Genomic DNA, 19864 nt, shown 5'->3' with positions numbered 1-19864 from the left:
TGAAAAAGGCAGAAAGTGCATCTTTTAATCCAGAATAACATCAATCCAGATCAGACTGTGTCATAACTGTAATGCAGCTTGTACACATGAATGCTGAAAGAACGAATGTTAGGATTTAGAAAAAGTTTTCAGTCAGACTCAAATGCAATATGGCAGAGAGGCAGGGAGTAAACAAAAGATCTTAATGAACTCATGAAAAAAAAAAAAGATGCAGACAGGGTGTATATTTTACAACTGAAGGGTCGCGATTAGGCTTTTAAGCTTATTTATTGAGTGTCATCATCTGGTCTCTCCGGTCCGAGTCCACAGCTGGTTAACCTTGTTCCTGTTTGTGGTCCCTGGAAACATACATGGCTGAAAACTACATAATGTGCTCATAGTGGCACTCATTAGAGGTTTTAATGCAGCAGGAGACATTAATCATCTGCTGGCTGTTCTTTAGGGTTGCCCTCCTATGTTTGTGTGTTAGTAAAACAATATGAGCACTTGCCATATACTGTAAATAATACTGTAAATGATGGTTAAACATGCTAAACACTCACTATACACAATACAGCCACCATGATGTCAACTTATTTTCAGATGTCTTTGTTTTGGTTGTCATGTTTTCAATAATCAAATACTGATTTTCAGAATGAATAAAAACAAAAATTCTTTGACAATTCTTCTATAATTTTTATATTCATTGACAGCCTTGTTAACTTGTGACTTGGCAGTCACAAGGTATACCTGACCTGAAGCATACCCTGCTTTACTATTCTGATCTACACAAATGGGGGGGGAATCTATGTATTGAAAAATAAAATAAATTAAAACTAACCATGCCATTGTGTTAAATAAGACTTGAAACTAGCAGTTCAGACTATGAAAGTGATCACAGAGCAAGTGAGTTGAGTACGACTAACATTTAAAGAGACAAACTTCTTTTTTCAAACCAGAGGAATCGCCCTGTCTAGTTATAAAGGTGAATACAGGTTTATGACACGTCCTCATTGGCTTTTTAGACTCAGAAGCATTATTCATCTTTCATATACAGTCTATGGTGTTTGCCAACGAGCAGTGGTGAAAAGTAACTTAAGCCCATGTGTGCTAAGATGTGAAGAAATAGTGGTTTGCTGGAAGTCTCTTCCTGTGAACATGGAGTTCTTCCTTTCCACTGTCACCAAATGTTGGTCATAGACTGTTTTCTCTTTAATACTGCAGGATCTTCATCTTGGCTTGAGCCAACTATTGTTATTAATTAGCACTCTTTAATGAAATATGATATTATGTTTAAATAAATGGCAGAGGCATGGTTGAAAATGTTTAGCTGTCTCTTTTTTTCTTTTAACTAGCACACTAATCTTATTCAAAGATTAAAAAAACAAAATAGGCTTTCATAATAACATTATACTGTGGTGGAAATGACTGATTTGTGAGTAAGTGGAGGAAGTGCTCCTCTCATATCTTCTTGATCTCAGCTTACTCCCAGGAAACAAAATGAAGGATCCATAATCATCCATTAAGATGTATTATTGGAAGTGATTCTGTGTACAAAGGTAACCAGAGATGATTAGGCATATGCTCTGCAGCTTACCCCCATGAGATCAGAATGTTTGAAGAAAATAAATCACAGAGAGCATGATGCATCCCCAGCCACACTTTCTTTGTATCTCAGGGGCAGACTGTATAACTATACACTGTAGTGCTTAGATGTTTAATATCCAAGGGACTTGCCATTTATTAATTTAAAGGTACTCATGGTAATCTTTTAGCTGTATGATGTATGGCAAAATATTTAATAAAGTAGCGCAAGTGTGTGATCAATGGGTAAAATACAGTTAAAATTTTCACTAAGCAGTAAACCTGATCCTTTTAAACTTTTTTACTTAAAAAACAAACTCTGACATTACAGAAATTCAGCAAATCAGATGACGAGGACGGACGCAACAGAATATGGTGTGTAAGCAAAGCCCAGGTCTTTCTTTCTCAATCAATCAGACAAACAAAGGGATACAGAAAATATTCTTCCTCCACTTCCTTGTATTTGCATGTCTGACTTGTTGGTTGACTTTTTAGTCTTAGTTTCCTCTAATGATGATTGTAATTATGTATAATCATGACAAACAAAACTTACTTAACTGTCTACCCGAATAAAGCGTCTTGGTTTCAGTTTTGTTTCAGTGTACAGTTGTTGTTTTAGCCTGTTTGTTGTGTTTTAAGGAAGTAGGAATGTACAAATCTAGCTTTTTCCTGTTCTGATTTTTATACTAAGAGTTTGGCTTTGACTACTACATGCTGTCATTTGGAGTCGTAATAGTTTGTTTCTTGTGTGCTGACAGAAGCAGGTGAAGTGAGATAAAAATTAATCGAGTTGAAGATGACATGATGTTACCAAATGTGTCATAAAAAACAAACATCTTTCACTCCTCTTTTCACGAGTCACTCTGAGTAAGCATAATGAGAGGGGAATTTGAGAGACACTAAAGCCTCATCATCTGAACTTGGGTAAAAAAGGAAAAGCGGGTGGCTTTGAAATGCCTCTGAAATGCTGCTGTTTGCCTCTTAGCTTCCAACTTGTTGTGTTAGCTCTCCAGCTAACTTGCTGCTGCTATGGCATTGTGAGTGAACATGGAATACCATAAAACTGAATTGTACTTAATACCCGCTCAAAACCCCACCTACAGGTTACCCAGAGATTTTAACTAGTTTCACACAAATTGAACGAAGTATATGCAGTCTAAGACCAAGTATGAATGAAAGAAAGAGTTGTTCTGATGGGTCTTTGTGTCTGTGAGGCTGGTATCACACTGTACTGCTGTCAGAACAATGCCTTTATGTTGCTCTCTTGCTTTGCCAGACAGATGCAGTGTGTACCAGGCCGGCATGATGACAGTTACTGTGTTTATTTTTTTCATTCTTCCGTGCTCCAATTCAAAGCTTGTCCGCTTTTCTGTGACTACATTGTGCTTCTGGGTGTGCTACAAGTGAAATTGCAAAAAATATGCTTGTCATCTATGATTCAGACTAACAGGAGGGAAACAATGATATCACTGATGTTGAACTGCATATGCTCAGTCGTTGCACTGTACTTGCTGATATTCTGCATGTGTGTGTCTAAAGCTTTGGTCTGCGTGTGAGTAAGCAAAGCCCTGCCAGTGGCTTGGCATCCTTCAATGGTATAAATCTTCTCCCAAAGTGGCTGCTCTGACTGACCCTTTAACACAGCTGTAAATCAGACTGGTGGAGGCCTGACTTTGGGGCTGCTGATGGCTCCACCAGCCTAGCACCAACAGATCTGCCAGGAGGTCTTTATGACCCGACTGCCAGCTAACTTCCTGCTCCTAATTATTCTTTACGATCACTGAGTCCACTGGGCTCTGCTGTTCATCAGTCGCACATCCAGACAAGTCTTTGCATTGCAAAAGACCTCGTAGAATGGGTGGGTGGAGGGACAAGGAGCTGCTTAATGCTATGCAATTTTATGTCCAGGGTGATCTAAATATATGGCTTCACAACAAGTACAGCTAGAGCATCACCATAATGCATTTTAAATCAAACAATCAATGTGACTGAAGCACAGTGTTTAACAAAAGTATTGTATTGTCTGTTTAGGAATTATAGTTACATAGATCCCTGTTTTTAGAGGCTCAAAGGTAACTGGATCATTAAGTGACAGTGAGTTTCATGGCCAGGTGAGGCCTGCTAGATTTTTAGAGTTGGACTTGTGTCTGTGAAGGTTCTCAGTCATCCAGGTCATCGTAGTCAAAGGAGCTTGCAAAGAAAAGCGTCTGGACTTCTTTAAGTTACTTGAAGACGTTTCACCTCTCATCCGAGAAGCTTCTTCAGTTCTAAGGTCAAATGGTGGAGAGTCCCAGATATAAACCTAGTGGGAGTATCCCCCCACAGAGGGACAAAAGGACCCCCCTGATGATCCTCTAATCGCCTGAGCCAAGGTGTGAAACTGGGTGTGGGTCCCAATCAGCCAGAGTTTCGGGTGTGTTCATTGTGAAACCTGGCCCCACCTTATCATGCGAATTCCTGAGGTTGGACTTGTATTTGTTAGCTATTCGTTGGAATTTTCAAATACATTTTCAAAGTGATGTTAAGGAAAGTCTGGGGCGCCATCATTAGACAGAAAAACAAAGTAAACATATTATTGAGATAGCAAAATCTTCCTATCAAGATTTTAGCCAGATCAACATTCTGGTACGTTCTTAAAAGTAAGAGAAGGAGTGCACTGGCCATTTCAGCAATACCAAAAGACCTGAAAGAGGATAGACGACAACTAAAATATATGGTCATATGGTTGTTATAGCATTAGCATGTATGGCTACCATTGAAATTGGGTAACTTGGGTAACTAGTGTGATGATGTTACTGTTGGTAAAAGTAGCAGGGTCAGTTGTGATCTCTGGTCAGATTCTGCCAAATGCTCTCTGAGTTACTGGATTATTACAATTAACCAATGTTTTTTTTTTTGTCTTCTCTCTCTTTCATATCCATGTTGGCTCCCTCTACCCATGGCCTTGTTTTCTACTTGATCTGGTCTTCAGCACAGCAAAATATAATGTCCTCACCTTCCTTCCTCGATTCCTTTACTCACAGTTCAGGAGGGCAGCCAATGCCTTTTTCCTCTTCATTGCACTCCTTCAGGTAAGATGTGTTTTTGTTGTTAATCTAAAATGTTACATCACCTCTCATCACTTTCCTTTCTTTCCATTGAACTTTTTTAATTCATTTTTTTTTCATGTTTTTTTGAAGTGTACACCATGACCTAGACTCCATTTCTCTCGGTCACATCTGTAATTTCATATGCACTCACTCACTCACACAAACATACATCCAGATGCAGTCCTTTATATAGATCCTGATCATGAATAATACATGTAATACTGTGTGTGTCTGCTTGAAAAGGAAAAGAGATTTATCTACGGGCTCGTCACAATAGGCCTCGTTCACTAATGTGGTCATGGAAATGTTCTTACAGGGGTACACAAAGTAAGTTCTTAGACGTTATTATCAGATTCATGAAATCTGCTCAGCAGCATAGTAGTGAATCATAATCGATAGGGCTCGTGCTAGCTGTCTGCATACTTCCACGCTTCCATTGTTTCCCACTATATTTAGAAATAATGAAGATGAAAAAAGCATTGCACCTATTATTTTTACAAACGGAAAAAATAGGAAAAATAGAAGAGGGAAAAAAAGCAATGGTTTGATATGTTGATATGTTGATTAGAAAAATTTGAATAAAAGATGAACAGAAAAAACAGGAGTGCCAGGTCTTTTAAGCTAAGAAGAGTAACTCACTGCAGTTACTGGAGAAACATCAATAACTGGGATATTGCCAAGAAATTTGAGTGTAAGTGATATCAAGCAAAAATGCAAGCCTGTTTTTAATGAATACAAAAGTGAGTATACACACATTGAGTAATGGCAACGTTTAATTTGGTAAAACATTACCAGCTGGTCATTTTGATAACATTGTTTTGTTGTTACAAAATACCCCGACCGCACACAGACTAATCTGCAGAACAATGTAAAATTTGTTTTACTGACATAACTATTACATTAAAACAAACAAACAAGGAGACTGTTAGTATATTTGGTTATGAAATGTAGCTTTTTAGAATTTAAATGTGACCCTACTCTTTTTTTTAATGTTAGTATTACAAGATTTGGAATATTAAGCTGCTGTAAGAGCAATTCACTGTACTAAGCATTAAAACTGATGTGTGATCTCTGTTTTGTGTGTAGAGTATTTCATTTCTTTTTTTCCCCAATTTTGTTTTGTTACTGTTCTGTGTTTTTATACACGAGGAATTTGTGTGTGAAAGTTCTGTACGTTTTATTAGGTTTAAACACAAGATTTGTGTGTACACGCTTTGTGAATGGGGTGCAGCGATACTACAGGTTGGTGATGTTTTGGACTGTGCCTTGGATGACTCTGCACTGTGCCGCTATGAAGTGCAGGAACTGCGTTGTGCGTTGACTTACACACACAAGTAGTGAATAAGAGCCACACTGGAAAATGGGTCAGGGATGATATGAAAATCTTTAGCCATTAAATTTGTTTAAAGAAACGAGCTTCTCCTGGGAAGAGGGTTTCACTTTCTTTCTCATTATCAGCTGTGGTCATGTTTTGATTATTTCCCAACAGTAGCCACAGATCTCAGCATTGCTGGCAATGCTTTTGATTTAGCAGAACAAAGGATTTCTTGCCCAGAGAAATTTATAGTGGATTGCTGCATAAGACAACATTAATCCCTTTTGAGAACTTAAAGCCTCGACCGCCAATTATCACTACATGATTCAAAGAAGCTGAAATCCATATCTCAGGTGTTCAGAGCTTACCAGGAAAGATATAAAAAAGTGGACCAAAGGAAAGCTCAATAGCACTCATTTTCTGTCTTTGCTGATATTCATCCTGACAGACTATCCCTTGTTAATGAGAGCTCTAAGGATGGGAAAGGACTCATTCCAGTGACCTTGAAGTAGCTGCTTTGAACAGCAGCCAGTGCGAGTCTTCGTTACCTGCCCTGTCGATGCTGCGACCTTGAATAAAACATCTATGCAGATGAGAGAGACGAGAGATCTATTTCATTCAAGTTTCCTTCTAGCGGTGTAACAGGGACTGTCTCACGAGGCCCGGCTTGGCTCTAATTTTGCTGATGTTTGGCTGTTAATTTCGAAAGACTTGGGTAGCCAAAAGAATTAAACATCCAGGGGTAATGAGAGAATTATAAAGGTACTAAGAGAGTTGTTTGTGCTGGATGTAACCCAGAATTTGCATCTTTTTTCTTTTGAGTGTGTTAAATAATAAGTCAAGCCAATAAAGCAGGCTAATAAAACATGAATTCTGATGCTAATGTTGATATCAATATCTGTTTTTTCTGTAACATGCGCATATCCAGTCTGAGAGAGTAACAAACTTGCAAATGATCACAATTTATTTAATTCAAGTTGTGGTAGTTTAGGGTGACTCTTTTTCTCCTGTTGAGTCACCTAGCTGAGACGTGAACAAGATAAGCTTTTATTTTCAGTTACTAAATTTGGCTATCACTGATTACTAAATGAGCAAGTTGAGATAAAATGGTTGCTGTGCCTTTCGTGGTTGGCAGTAATTCTTTTTATGTCTTAGTCGAGCACAGAAGTCAAGCTTCAACTGAATTTCTTCTTTTTGTGTCTCTTTTAGCAAATCCCAGATGTGTCTCCCACTGGTCGCTGGACCACTCTGGTGCCGCTACTATTTATCCTGGTGGTGGCTGCTGTCAAGGAGATCATTGAGGATCTGGTAAGACTGGCTTGGAATACTACACTGGCCTGGACCCAGTCTGGCCCACTGCATGGCTTTGGAAAATGTGGAAATTACAAAGATAAAGGGTGTAAAGTTTAGACTTTTAAGTCTAAAACCATGGGCTATCATACATATACACTCACTTTTTTTGCAGTAGGTCCATAATTTAAAAAGTTTGGTTTCCAGTTAATGAGCTGGCAGTAGATTTTTGGTAATTTGACCTATTTATTTCTTAAAGTGAAAGCCCGAAGAGCCATGCTTATGTGTTTCATTGATTTTGTGCAGCAGCGTTTCTTAATAAAGTCTAAAAACTGAGGTGTTTTATTGAAATGGCTTAAATCGCTACAACTCCAAACGCATGGCTTTAGAATGGTATTCCACAAACCAGTGACTCGGGTCACAGTCACAGTGGTTAACGTCCATTATTTGTATGCAGTCATTGCTTGAGAGCCATCACCCACCCGGCCTAGAAAAGCATCATTAATGCAGGAATTAATAAATGCACATCAGCAAGACCCTGATTAAAAAAAATCATGCTGTCAGCAACTATCAAAAGGCAATCAACATACTTCTGAAGGCCAAATTTGCATTTGGTTTAAAGCAGCATGTGCAAATCAGGTATCATATGGCGCTCCCCATACAATCCAGACAGTACAGACAAAACTATAGGTGTGTATGTAGTGTTTTTTTTTTTTTTTTTAAATGTTGTATTATGCAGTTTGTGCATAGAATTTTAAAGCTTTTCTACATGCATGCCTTAATATATTGCACCACAAAAATGTGCTAACACAACCTATCAAAGTTCAGTTGCCTCAGTAAATGAAATTCATCGAGCAAAATCCAAATTAAAATAGTCCTGTCCCCTTTGCAGGAGTTTGTGATCGTCTTTCGCTTTATGTCATCTGTTTTCTTTGAAGCATGAATCAGGCAGTGATGGTTATGTGACCACAGCAGGAAACACCCCAACATGTGTACACACACACGATTGGACATCTCCGTGCATACACACACACTCACTTCAGAGGTCACAGCTGTGCCTTCTGCACCCTGAGTACTCATTCAGTCAATTAACCTAGATACTGAATGCTCATGTACAAAGGCAGCTAGTAGCAACAAAACAAAACAACGGTCTGCCTAAAGCAAGCCTGAGCTGTTGAACAGATGCTTGATATGTATTTAGGATGGAAGATTGATTTGAATAGTTGCTTTTGTGTGGTTTAATCTTTTTCGAGTTGAAGTTGGAAGCTTCAGCGTACGCGTACTGTAGTGTAGTAACGTGATGCGCGCAATTCCGAACAAAGTGAGAGAATGTTGCATTTTACTGTATTGCAGTGACCCTGCAATGCGATCCTCTGTGCAGGTCCCAGCGGAGAGTTTTCTCTATACTATTAGCTGCTATCTCGTGCTGAGGGAAACCAGCGCAGCACTTTCTCTCCTGGCCTGTTGTGAAAAACATGGGAACAGAGTGGTGATGACTCCGTCTTTATCGCTGAAGGTCACCTGCGCACGCGTCTGCTCCCTGTGCTGCGCTGTCCCTCACAAGTTGACCTGACGGGGCATCATCGACCCCTGACTTCATGAATCATGCACTATGGACACACACTGCACAGCACGTACTTTACCTTGTTGCTGGCAGCCTCCTCTGCAGCAGCAGACTCGGGCTGTACTTCGGCTAGCTGAAAAATGGTAGAGAAACAGAAATATAATACCTTGAACTCGAGCTGTGATGTATTTCACAATAGTGTGTGGTGCAGTTTTACACAGTAGTGTAGTTTCCTATTGCTCTCATAGTCACCTAAAACAAGCAGCTGAAAGAGCAAAGACAATCTTGTTTCTGTCCTTGTGGTTAAACATCCTTCGCTGCTACTTAATGTCTCATTAGGTCCATGTTGAAGCATACAGCTTTAGCAGGTTAATCAAGGTAACACTGCAGTAGCTGCTTTTATCTTTCACTGCTTTCTGTATTTCCCCTCTGTGGCTGTGGTCTACAGAGACCTAATACTGCAGTAGTTACGCTTAACCTCTGTGCGCTGCTTGCCTTCTACTGCACTATGATTATACACATCATCTAAATACCGTGCAGATCCTTTTTTTCATGTCCACGGGGACACAAAGTGCAAAGGAGGCAAGGACAGTGAATTTGAGAAAAGGCAGTATAAGTTGTGAAGTAGCTACAAACACAGCTCAGCTCCTCCTACACGTCTCTGAATAGAAGAGGGTCTGTGCAGCCAGACCTAATAGTGTGTGGATGAATCAAATTAGCTGACAGCTCTTGCACAAGGGATGATGAATGAGCTTTCCAAAGGTCTCTACTAGTAATTCTTTTTTTCCTGGGCATAGTGAAGGTGGTGAAAGGCCACGTGACACAGCAGCCTTTTTTAATTATACACTACAAGCATGTTGCAGGAATTTTAAAACAACGTTGTTTTAAATTGAACAAACACATATGGGAAGAACTAGGGGATATACACAATAGTCTTCGTAGGATGCTAAAAGTGAAAAACCTTTTGTTCCTGGTGACACGACTCACTTCACCTTTACTGTCAGTATTTTAAAGTAGCTCAAATGACTCAAAAAAGTTAAATTAGCTTAAATGAGAAAAGGTCTCCTCTTCTAGTAAACACGTTTTCCTTGTTAATTAAGTAAGACACAGGCTGCTTTTAGAGCTGCATTTTAAAACACTGTGATCATTTATATGAGATTGATTCAGAAACACATTATTACTCACCGTGATGCTAGCTGACAAGCTGTCTGTTGGAATCAGCTGTTAAAGTCACAGCATGTTGCATGACTGTTCAGCCAACAAGAAGGGAAGTAATGCTGATGAGTTGAACTTTGATGTGGTCACAGGCAGTATGGTTTGTTTCGAACGAAGGGAGAAGCTACGTGAATATGAAGCAGCTGATGGGTTTGGGTTTTTTTTCACATCAGCTGATCTCTGAATTTTTTTCCCATATTTTTAGGATCAATTCATTACTTTAAAAGATTCAAGAAATAGCTGGTTGTTGCATATCAGCAGTCTCCTTCTCTCTTACTGTGATATGGACAGTGTCAGCTTCTTCAGTACTGTATCAGAGCATGTGTGTCATCTTGATATTGTTCTTTTTTCCTTACAGAAACGTCACAATGCTGACAGTGTTGTCAACAAAAAGGAATGTCAAGGTATTCAAAACTCTTTTTCTCTTGTAGACAACTTGACCCTATATTTAGTGTCGTATAAACGTATTTTTGTTGCCAGGAAGCAAGTATGTCTTAATGAGACCTAATAAGACTTACCACATCTCTCTCCTTACTCATCACAGTACTGAGGAATGGTGCCTGGGAGATCGTGCACTGGGAGAAGGTATGTTTCCACAGTGTGCCATTATTAGTCACAATCCTCCAGTGTTATTTCAAATTCTTCATTCCGTTTTTAGCTGTGACTCGAACAACGTTCTGTTGGTGGATGTGAAGTTACGGAAAACATGGCATTCATTCATTTGCAGAGGGATACTGAAATTAGCACAGTGTGCTGGATTTTTAAAAACAAAAACATATATGTTAATAATCTCTGTATGCATGATGATGTTCGTGCAAAGTTTTGTTTTAGATTGGTCCACCCATTAAGGAGGAGGTGAATACAGACATATATAGATAGATAGATCATTATTGTAAGATTCTAACCAGTCAAATTTCATTCAACCGGAGCATCGAGCCTGTCATCCATCCAGCAACTTTTCACAAGCTATTATGCTGTTGTCATTTACAGAAAGCTCACCCCCCCAAAACTATCCTGCCTAAACTAATTAATCCAGCATTTCCACGTGGGCGGTCATTAGAAGGCAATGCTGGAGGACAGTGAGAATCTTCCATCCTTCATAATGAAACTTTTCTATTAGTGTGGTTGGGGCCGTTCGGCAGACTGTGTTGAGAAAACACACCAGGCATTTGGACAGTTTAATAAATGGTGATGCTGCTTCCTCCATTAAAAGCTCCAATCAGCATGTAGTGGTGCAACATTAGCCAAATCTCTCCTTGCTGCTTTCTGTGATATGAGACGTAATACATTTTTTAATTTGTTGTTGAGAACTGAAATAACAACAGGATATGAATGGTCTGTGTAAACATGTTGCTGTCCCAAATCGCAGATTCGTAAGTGAACAACATTAGAAAAGAAATGTATTAACATTAATTTGACACATCCACAGATGGATGAGTGGGTGTTATTATTGCAGAGAAGACTGAACTACATCTCATACAGATATGCTATACATACAGTAACAGCTGGAATAATGTGATACATATACAGTGGTGTGAAATAGCGTTTTCCCCCTTCCTGATTTCCTTTTTGTTGTATGTGTGTATGTTTGTCACACTTAAATGTTTCAGATCCTGAAACAAAATTAAATATTAGACAAAGATAATCCAAGTAAACCCAAAATGCAGTTCCTAAATGAAGGTTTTTATTATTAAGGGGGAAAAAATTCCAAATAATATGCAAAAATGCAAAACACTAGGAAATCAGGAAGGGGGCAAACACGTTTTCACACCACTGTAGTTTGTGTTATGGGAGTTTTTGGATGTATGCAGTGTCACTGTATCTAATACAATATGTGATTCATGCAATAAATTATCAGAGCAGGGAGGAAATCTCAGTGCTACCCGTTGGTATGAAACTGTCCCTTTGCTTTACCCACATGAAAGATTCTCTAAAAAGCTATGTTTTGAATAATTAATGCTTTTAGCATCTTCATCATGCATATTGTAAAAGCTGCTTCTGTGCCAAATTTCTTTTTTGGCCCCCAATCTTTCAGGGCAACTTGAATGAGGTCAAAATGATCAACTTGTCTTTGCTGTTTGTTTGCCAACAATTAAAGTCATAATTTATAATGATGTGGATCTTCATGGGTTTTAGGTTTATTTTTGTATGTTACTCATTTTATGTAATATTGTTTCTTCAAATGTCCTAAAAAATTTAACCGTAAAAGATATTAAATGCAAGTGATTTTTTTGATTGCTGGATGGAATCTTAGTTAACCGATAAAAGTCTTTAAGCGTGTTTCACTGTAATGTAAGCTTGTAACCCTGACACCTGAATACAAGGCCAGCCTTCAAATTAAAGTAGTGTGATTAGCTAGCTAGACAGGTCCACACTGCAAGTTTATGATCACTCTACAAAATGTAAAGGAAATGGATCCATGTGCTGTCTTCTTCACAAAACTTCCCATGTTGCTTTTTCAAATGCAGCATTTCCTGATAACTATGAAAACACAGCTTCCAATTTAACAATTTAACACAAACGTGCTGACCACTATACCATGGAGCCACTAAGGATCTGGCTTAGACACACACAATCTGTTTTTTGCATCACAGAGTCACTTGCTATAAAGTGTGCAGGTCTCAGTAGTATTTGAAATTTAAAATAGTTTTTTTTTTCCGTTAAATGTTTTGGTGCTCCTGTTTGGCTCTAATGGAATGAGGACTCCAGCTGTTTCTCCACTGTGTTTTATTCTAGGGCTTTAATGTGCTTACAGTCTACTCTTTCAAGCTGTGAAGTTTTTGCACCTAATGTTGAGCTCATGTTTTCTTTTACGCTGTTTTATTGGCATCCCACAGCATAATCAGTTTATTTTCACAGGTTGAAGTGGGCGATATTATTAAAGTAAATGGCAGTGATTTCGTTCCTGCGGATGCTGTCATTTTATCATCCAGGTATACGAGCCCACCCTGCTGCCAGACTGTGGGGAACTTCTCTCTCTTTCTCCTTTTCTTCTTCTTGCTCTATCTCAGCTCTGCCTAAGGAAGTGATGGTTAGATAATTTACTGAATCCACATTGTCAAAATGCTTTTGAAGGCATGTAAAAGATGCTAAATATGATAAAATGCTCTGCAGTCTGGCAGGATAACCATCATTTCCTTAGGTGGGGTAATGGTAATGTGACTTTTGATTAGATTTGATCAATCATGAGGCTACCTACCTCCTTCACCTTTTCAAAAACCATTTGGACCTGCTGTGAATAGAACTTCTGAGCCTAGAGTGTTTTTCTACCCTCTTAAAATCTATTGAATATTGTTCCGAAGTTCTTCTTAAAAAGTCAGATAAGGAAGTCTCATTTGTGTTAAAACATGTCCTCTGGTGGGACAGCATTCAAGTGCTGCCAGCTGTTTTACTGTTTCTAAATGGTTTGCCGAAAAGGGGAACAGAACCATACCTCTGATCATACAGGACTGATCATTGTGCTCTTCTCATCTACCAAAAACTGAAACAGTTGTCTCTCTCCCCTTATGTGTTTGCTGTTTGTCTCTTTATTTATTTTTTTCCTTTCCATTTCTACTTTTCGATCCTCATCCTCTCTTATCCTCCCCTCCCCTCCTGTGTGAACAACTGCCACACTTTCTCTCTCTCGCCCCCTGCTGGTGCGTGGTTGGTAATATCAGGTGGCTGTTGGGGAAGTAATCAGAGCGGCAAATGGGGATCACCTCCCGGCTGACCTCGTCATTCTGTCATCCAGGTCAGGAAACAAGCAACATTAAGAACAAAACAGCAGTGGGAGAGATAGGGGCTGTGTGTGTACCGACCGGAATGAGGGATCCTCCTGATACAGTGAGATAGATTTTATTTTCCAAACTTGTGGAAGGAAGAGGCCTGCAATCATGCTGGCAACAACCAGATATTTAAGCGCCTCAGTCAAAGAGCACCACGCTTTGGCATTGCCATGGCATTGGCAGTTATTGTGTTACAATTTATGTTACAGTTATGTGACACGTTTAAATGTTTGGCTGAAACTTCTAACAGTGCTCAGAGTGAATGAAGGCATCTAGACATAAAGGACAAAACATAAAGGATCATGTTTTCCTTTTTGTAGATTCTTTCTTTGGGTCTTGAATATGTTATCCCTGCTTGGCTTGTATGGCACCCTGAATGCATCAATTTGTTTTAATGTTGCAGGTTGCATGCAGTCGCATTCCAAGATGAAATCATCTCAGATTCATAGTTTTGTCAACTTTGCATGTTCCGTACCGAAGCGGTAGTTTGCACGGAGTGTTACTGTAGAATTCACTTCCTGACCATTGCAATAGACTTTTGCTCATTTCCATGACACAAAACTTATTTGATGGCTAAAACAGCAGACCAATTGCTAATTTTGTAAAGCGTCACTGTCTTAAGTATAAATACATTGGTAATTTAAGACAGTAGCTAACTGGCGACCCAGCTCACCTTAACAACTGGCATGCTCCAACGCTGTCCCTGTGCCCAGAGTCTGTCAGAGTCTGTATGTTTGCTTTGTTTGTTGTGTTGGGTATGCTTGCTCGCTCAGATCACCCCACTCTGATGTGTTTTCTCTCTCTTTTTACTCTTTGTCCCTTTGCAATGTACTTTCACTTTTCTTGAAAGACAGTTAAGCTTAGTGGCAGCACCAAACAAAGATGTTATGTCTCTCCTAAGGGTGTTACTGTACAATTAAATGGCTAACTTCACTAAAACATTGATATAGTTCCCAAGTTGCCTCTATAGCATCTTTGTTTGCAGTGCTTTAATCTTCTGCTGCTATTCTGTGATAGCCATTTTCTATCTCATACTTACTTTATTGTCTAATAGTTACTAAGTGGAAAGAATCAGTACTTTTTTGCATATTGATTTTCAGTTTAATATATAGTTATAATCATATAAAACAAGAGCAGGTTAAATATAGTGTAATATATGGTTGAATTTAGAGTTTTACTCTTATATTCTCGTACCACAAATGTCTAAATCCTCTCCCCCCACAACAGTGAACCACAGGGTATGTGCTACATTGAAACATCTAACCTGGATGGAGAAACAAACCTCAAAATCAGACAGGTGACTATCTCCTTATTAGTCTTTCTTAAATTCTCATTGTATGCAGTGTGTTTTAATGCTGCTGTAACTACACCAACAGGGACTCCAAGTGACTGCAGACATAAAAGAAATTGACAGCCTGATGCGTCTGTCTGGGCGGATGGAGTGCGAAAGCCCAAACCGACATCTGTATGAGTTTGTTGGGAACATCCGCTTGGATGGACACAGGTGGGCTCAGATGCAGAGCTCTGTGACTAGCTCGCTGCTCCTCTCACTAACTTAATAGTCCATTAGCTAGGAACAGAGCCAGAATAAGTGTGTTATGAGGTTTTAGGGCATCTTTTATCTTTCTGCTGAATAAATGAAAGACGCTGTTGCAGTGATATTTAATTATGAATCTGTTTCCATTGTACAGAAAATGCATTGCATGCTAGATGGATGCTTTTAGGATATCTAGGATAACATATCTTCATTCTGGGAGTCTGTTCCAATAAAGCTCTTTTTACATGAATATTATTAGTGGAAGCTACATCTGGCTTTTGGGAAATCAAGGGAGTTTTCCTATTGATGGGAATTGTTTTAAAACAAAGATAACCCATGTCATTTTTAAATGATGATTTCATTCTTTGTCTTATGCTAAAATGTGTTTGATGATCTGAAACATGTAAATGTGACAAATATGCAGAAAAAAACAAGAAAGTAGCAAATGCTTTTGCACAGAACTTATTGATTACGCTTATTGTTTGCATGGTCTGAAAGGGTAATATGAATTCAGTAGTTGTATGTAAAAGCAACAATTATTGATTCGGGGTGAGATAGGGTGAGATATTTAAACAGCAAAATGTCAGCCGTGCTTCTCAATACAGCACAGTACCACTGGGTCCAGACCAGATCTTACTGAGAGGAGCCCAGCTGAGGAACACACAATGGATCCACGGCGTGGTAGTCTACACAGGTCATGACACAAAGCTCATGCAGGTGAAGCACATTTGTAGATTATTTGTATAGAAATAATAAAACAATCACTGTTGTGAGCAGAAGTGACTCATTTATACATGTTACAGAGCCAAAACTGTTAAACTAACTGATTAATTAATATATACTGTACAAACTGTTTGCCAGGCTGCTTCTACTGGTGGTTCTCAAGTGTTAGTACTCAGGTATAACATGCTCATAAGTGGTTTGTCATTATGACTTAGATAATGTTTTTTGGGTTTCATATTGTCATCAACAACAGAGAAAACACTATTGTTTGTTCTACTTCTTGTTTTTTTACCACATCTCTTTTTTCACGTTTTACCCAGAATTCCACGCGGCCTCCTCTGAAGCTGTCCAACGTGGAGCGTATCACCAACTTTCAGATCCTTGTGCTGTTTGGATGCCTGCTGGCCATCTCTCTGGTCTGCTCCATTGGCCAAACCATTTGGAAGGGCCAGTATGGCAACGATGCTTGGTACATGGATCTCAACTGTAAGAGTCCCGACAGCCTACGCTGCACATCTAATTCCACATATTTTGTCTCACTTGTTCATATCAGCTTATTTCTTTGTCATTTTAAGTTCCTAAATGCTGGTATGTGTCGTGCCGTTTTTGTGTTGCCTCAGTTTAAAACTGTGTTTCGCTTTACAAGTGAAATATGTGGCAATGTGGGAATAAGAGAATTCCCTGTTAATGAGAAAAGACAGTCGTGACGTGCATAAATGTGTCGTGAATGAGTGTGATTGGAAAAAAAAAATGGTTGAATATCACTGCGCTGCTGTACTTTTTTGTTCCTTTCTAATGTTCTGTTTGATTTTGTTGTTTTCTTTGTTGTCGTTTTTTTAACAGCTCCAGGTAACAACCATTTAAAAGCCTTGGCCATCCGTGAATGACCCTCCCTTACTAATCCCTTACTGAAGCTCTGCCTTTGCTAAGCAAATGAAGCCCCCTACCCTCGCCCCCTATATGGTTGCCCTACTTTGTACGGGCCCATGCCATGGACAAGCACATACCAGGGATCCAACGATAGGTTTTCCCCTCCAGCTCTCTTATACCTTCGTCTAGTTTTTTTTTTCCTTTTTCTTTTTTTTCAGTGCCTGATTAAAAACAGTGTCTCACTTTTCCTTCATTTTTTGTGTCACGTTAAACGCTTTGCAGCTCCCAAGCTTCAGACTATCATTTATTCCCACCTCATTTTTCATGAGAAATAAAGAGCAGCATTTACTTTGACTGCGAGGGAGATGAGGTTGTGTTCGGGAAGCTTTTCATGGCAGGAGGCTTAGACGTGTTTATTGCCTGAACACAACATGTGGTGCAGCCCAAGGGACAAGAACTGACATTTTCTAAATGCTTCTGCAGCGATCTTTTCTTGTGTGGATTTTTCAAAGAATAGATAGAGTGGGGAGGGATAGAAGTGAAAAGCTGCTTAGTTTTTACTTCTGTTCTCAAACCATAATAGAAGATGGCTCAATTTTAATGTTGACATTACAGACGTTATTGCAGTTCAGAATTTGTGCTGCTCAGTTCCTTAAAGCGGCAGCTGCTGCGATGAAGCTCTGATCCTGGTCTGCAAAGTGATTATCGTGACCCTCTGGCCATTACTCTGTACCCTGATAGGCCTGTGTAGGAGAGGTTGTGCCCTGGTCAGTTCAAGCTTACATTATGACTTACACTGACCCTTTTGATGAGGTGTTCCATTGGCTTTTATTGGTTTTCTAAGGGTTTTGGCCTCAGTGGCATTAAAACCCACACTTAAAAGATTCCATATCAAAGTGTCGAGGGGAGTGTAAATTATAAGGCAAGCATCCATCTTGAGACTGATTTGATTTCCATAAGGAGTTGTTGAGGCTCTGTCCAGTGCATATTATCCAACCTGTGGTAAAAGAGAGAGGTGGGGAAACTGCCACATCGTAAACATGCAATTTCACCACGCTGCCTTGTTGTCTTAAATTATTGTAACTTCACCCACTCAACAGCATTATAAAAGTAAATTCAAAGAGGAACATATGAGTCAGCGTTATCCCAACAAACATCACAAACAGAAACCTGTGATTGTGCATGTTGTTTAAAAATGATTTTGTTGTTGTAAACGTGACAAACTAATACAAGTTTTCAGATCCAGAATGTATGGTTACTGATTTTTACATTCTTACATTCTTTCTGGAGGTAGTCATGCTGACTGTTTCTTCCAAATGTTGCAATGCTAACTGACACTTTGTCACTTCTGCTTGCAGCATGATGAGGGGGAAATGTGGTTTTCTCGCTCTTGCATAGACATGCCATTTAAAACAACGAAAAACTTAATTAGAATAATGCAACCAAACAATTTACAGTGAACTTTGTGCCAATTTCTTCACTTCACCTGGTTAGAACATATTACTTTCACATACAAGTGACATCAGATTGGTTTGTGACCTATGCATGTCCTGTTTGCTAAGGTTTTAATGATGCTCTGCTGGTCCGATCCAGTGTCACTCTGTTGTTTGATAGCAGCATTTCTGCGTGACATAATAAGACGACTACTGAAGTGAAATGAGGTGATCGTCATTAACACCCAAACTATTTTGCTGGCATAATCCACCCACTCTTTTTCACTCCTTCTTGGTTGAGAATGTGCTATGGACTGAATCTCCCTCCTTTGTCTTGAGAGCATCTGTTTGTCTCCCCCCCCACTTCTGAAAACATTTTCCCACCTACATGTGTTGTTGTAGCAATAGCTTCCATTCTGCCACTGCCACTCTTTGTGCCATTCAGTTTTTTTGTTTTGTTTTGGAATCGTTCTTTCATGGGGAAGGGCTCGCCCCTCTCAACCGCAATGCTAAGATCAAGGCTTGGGTTTAGGAAGGTAACATTTGCACCTCCTGCAAGCTGAGGAAAGGTAAATCACATCCCTCCTGTTTTCATATTTGGTGTCAATGGGATTACATGTTGATCATTGCCAATTGTTCGGGGCTCTCGGGGGAACCGGCATCATTTTGCATAGTGCTTTGTGGAATCATTGCCTGGATCATGCTGGATGCCAAGGCTGCTGCTGCGACACTAATGACATTTGAGATATTTCAGTCCCTGTTCGCTACTTTCAATCTTTGGGACATTAAATTGGATTGCTAATCGGTTGAGTTGTAAGAGGATGAGGTTGGGTGGAAGAAATAGTTAATTCCAGCTAATGGACGATATTAACCCTAAACATTCTCCAGATTGGGATAATGTTGATCATTGGCTGGAAGTAGCTTTGGGCATATTGATTTAACTAACAGATAATTATGAACCAACACTGATGAGTCTTCTGTGTATTACTTTTTTTTGTCTAAAACTCTTCCCCTTGTAGATGGTGGGGCAGCTAACTTTGGCCTTAACTTCCTCACATTCATTATCCTGTTCAACAACCTCATCCCCATCAGTCTTCTGGTCACGCTGGAGGTCATCAAGTTCATCCAAGCCTTTTTTATCAACTGGGTGAGTTCAAGTCGAGATAGATGTGCTGTTTTTCAGACAGTGTTTCTGCATAGGCAGTTATCTGCAATTAAACTTTCACTACTTGAACTTGGATCAGATTGCTGCGTCTTTTGTAAAAGGGACTATGGGAGCGATGAACGATGACAAATCCTGAGGAGTTTTCTTCACAGCAACTCTTAGCAGTTTTGATGTAGTTTTGTGACTCTCATCAGCATTCTTTCTGGAAAAACTACAAGAAGCATCAAATAAAAGATTAATATAGCAGCCGGCGAGTAAGTGCCAGACTTTTCCTTTATAGCTGGTAGAAACCAAAAAGAGCTAAAAAAGAATGAATGTTGGACTGAAGTCTGC

The 19864-nt window shown here is 39.4% G+C and overlaps 1 protein-coding gene across 4 annotated transcripts in view; it reads left to right on the top strand.

The window, feature by feature from the left end:
* atp8a1 (ATPase phospholipid transporting 8A1) overlaps positions 1–19864 on the top strand; it is a 116199-nt gene that overhangs the window by 21905 nt on the left and 74430 nt on the right. For 2 of the 4 annotated variants that reach the window (XM_084951842.1, XM_084951832.1), the window contains exons 3-12: positions 4535–4634; positions 7177–7275; positions 10395–10440; positions 10581–10621; positions 13696–13769; positions 15031–15100; positions 15180–15307; positions 15946–16057; positions 16384–16549; positions 19386–19513. In XM_084951842.1, coding sequence (XP_084807968.1) covers positions 4535–4634; positions 7177–7275; positions 10395–10440; positions 10581–10621; positions 13696–13769; positions 15031–15100; positions 15180–15307; positions 15946–16057; positions 16384–16549; positions 19386–19513 — 964 coding nt within the window. Of the gene's footprint in view, positions 1–4534; positions 4635–7176; positions 7276–10394; positions 10441–10580; positions 10622–12895; positions 12970–13695; positions 13770–15030; positions 15101–15179; positions 15308–15945; positions 16058–16383; positions 16550–19385; positions 19514–19864 lie in introns of all 4 variants that reach the window. The other 2 variants (XM_084951852.1, XM_084951838.1) reach the window with 1 other exon arrangement.

Source organism: Perissodus microlepis, chromosome 2 (genome assembly GCF_051167445.1).
Source record: "Perissodus microlepis isolate ML-2025 ecotype Zambia chromosome 2, ASM5116744v1, whole genome shotgun sequence".
NCBI classification, from domain to species: domain Eukaryota; kingdom Metazoa; phylum Chordata; class Actinopteri; order Cichliformes; family Cichlidae; genus Perissodus; species Perissodus microlepis.
This window is presented reverse-complemented; position numbering and strand designations above follow the sequence as displayed.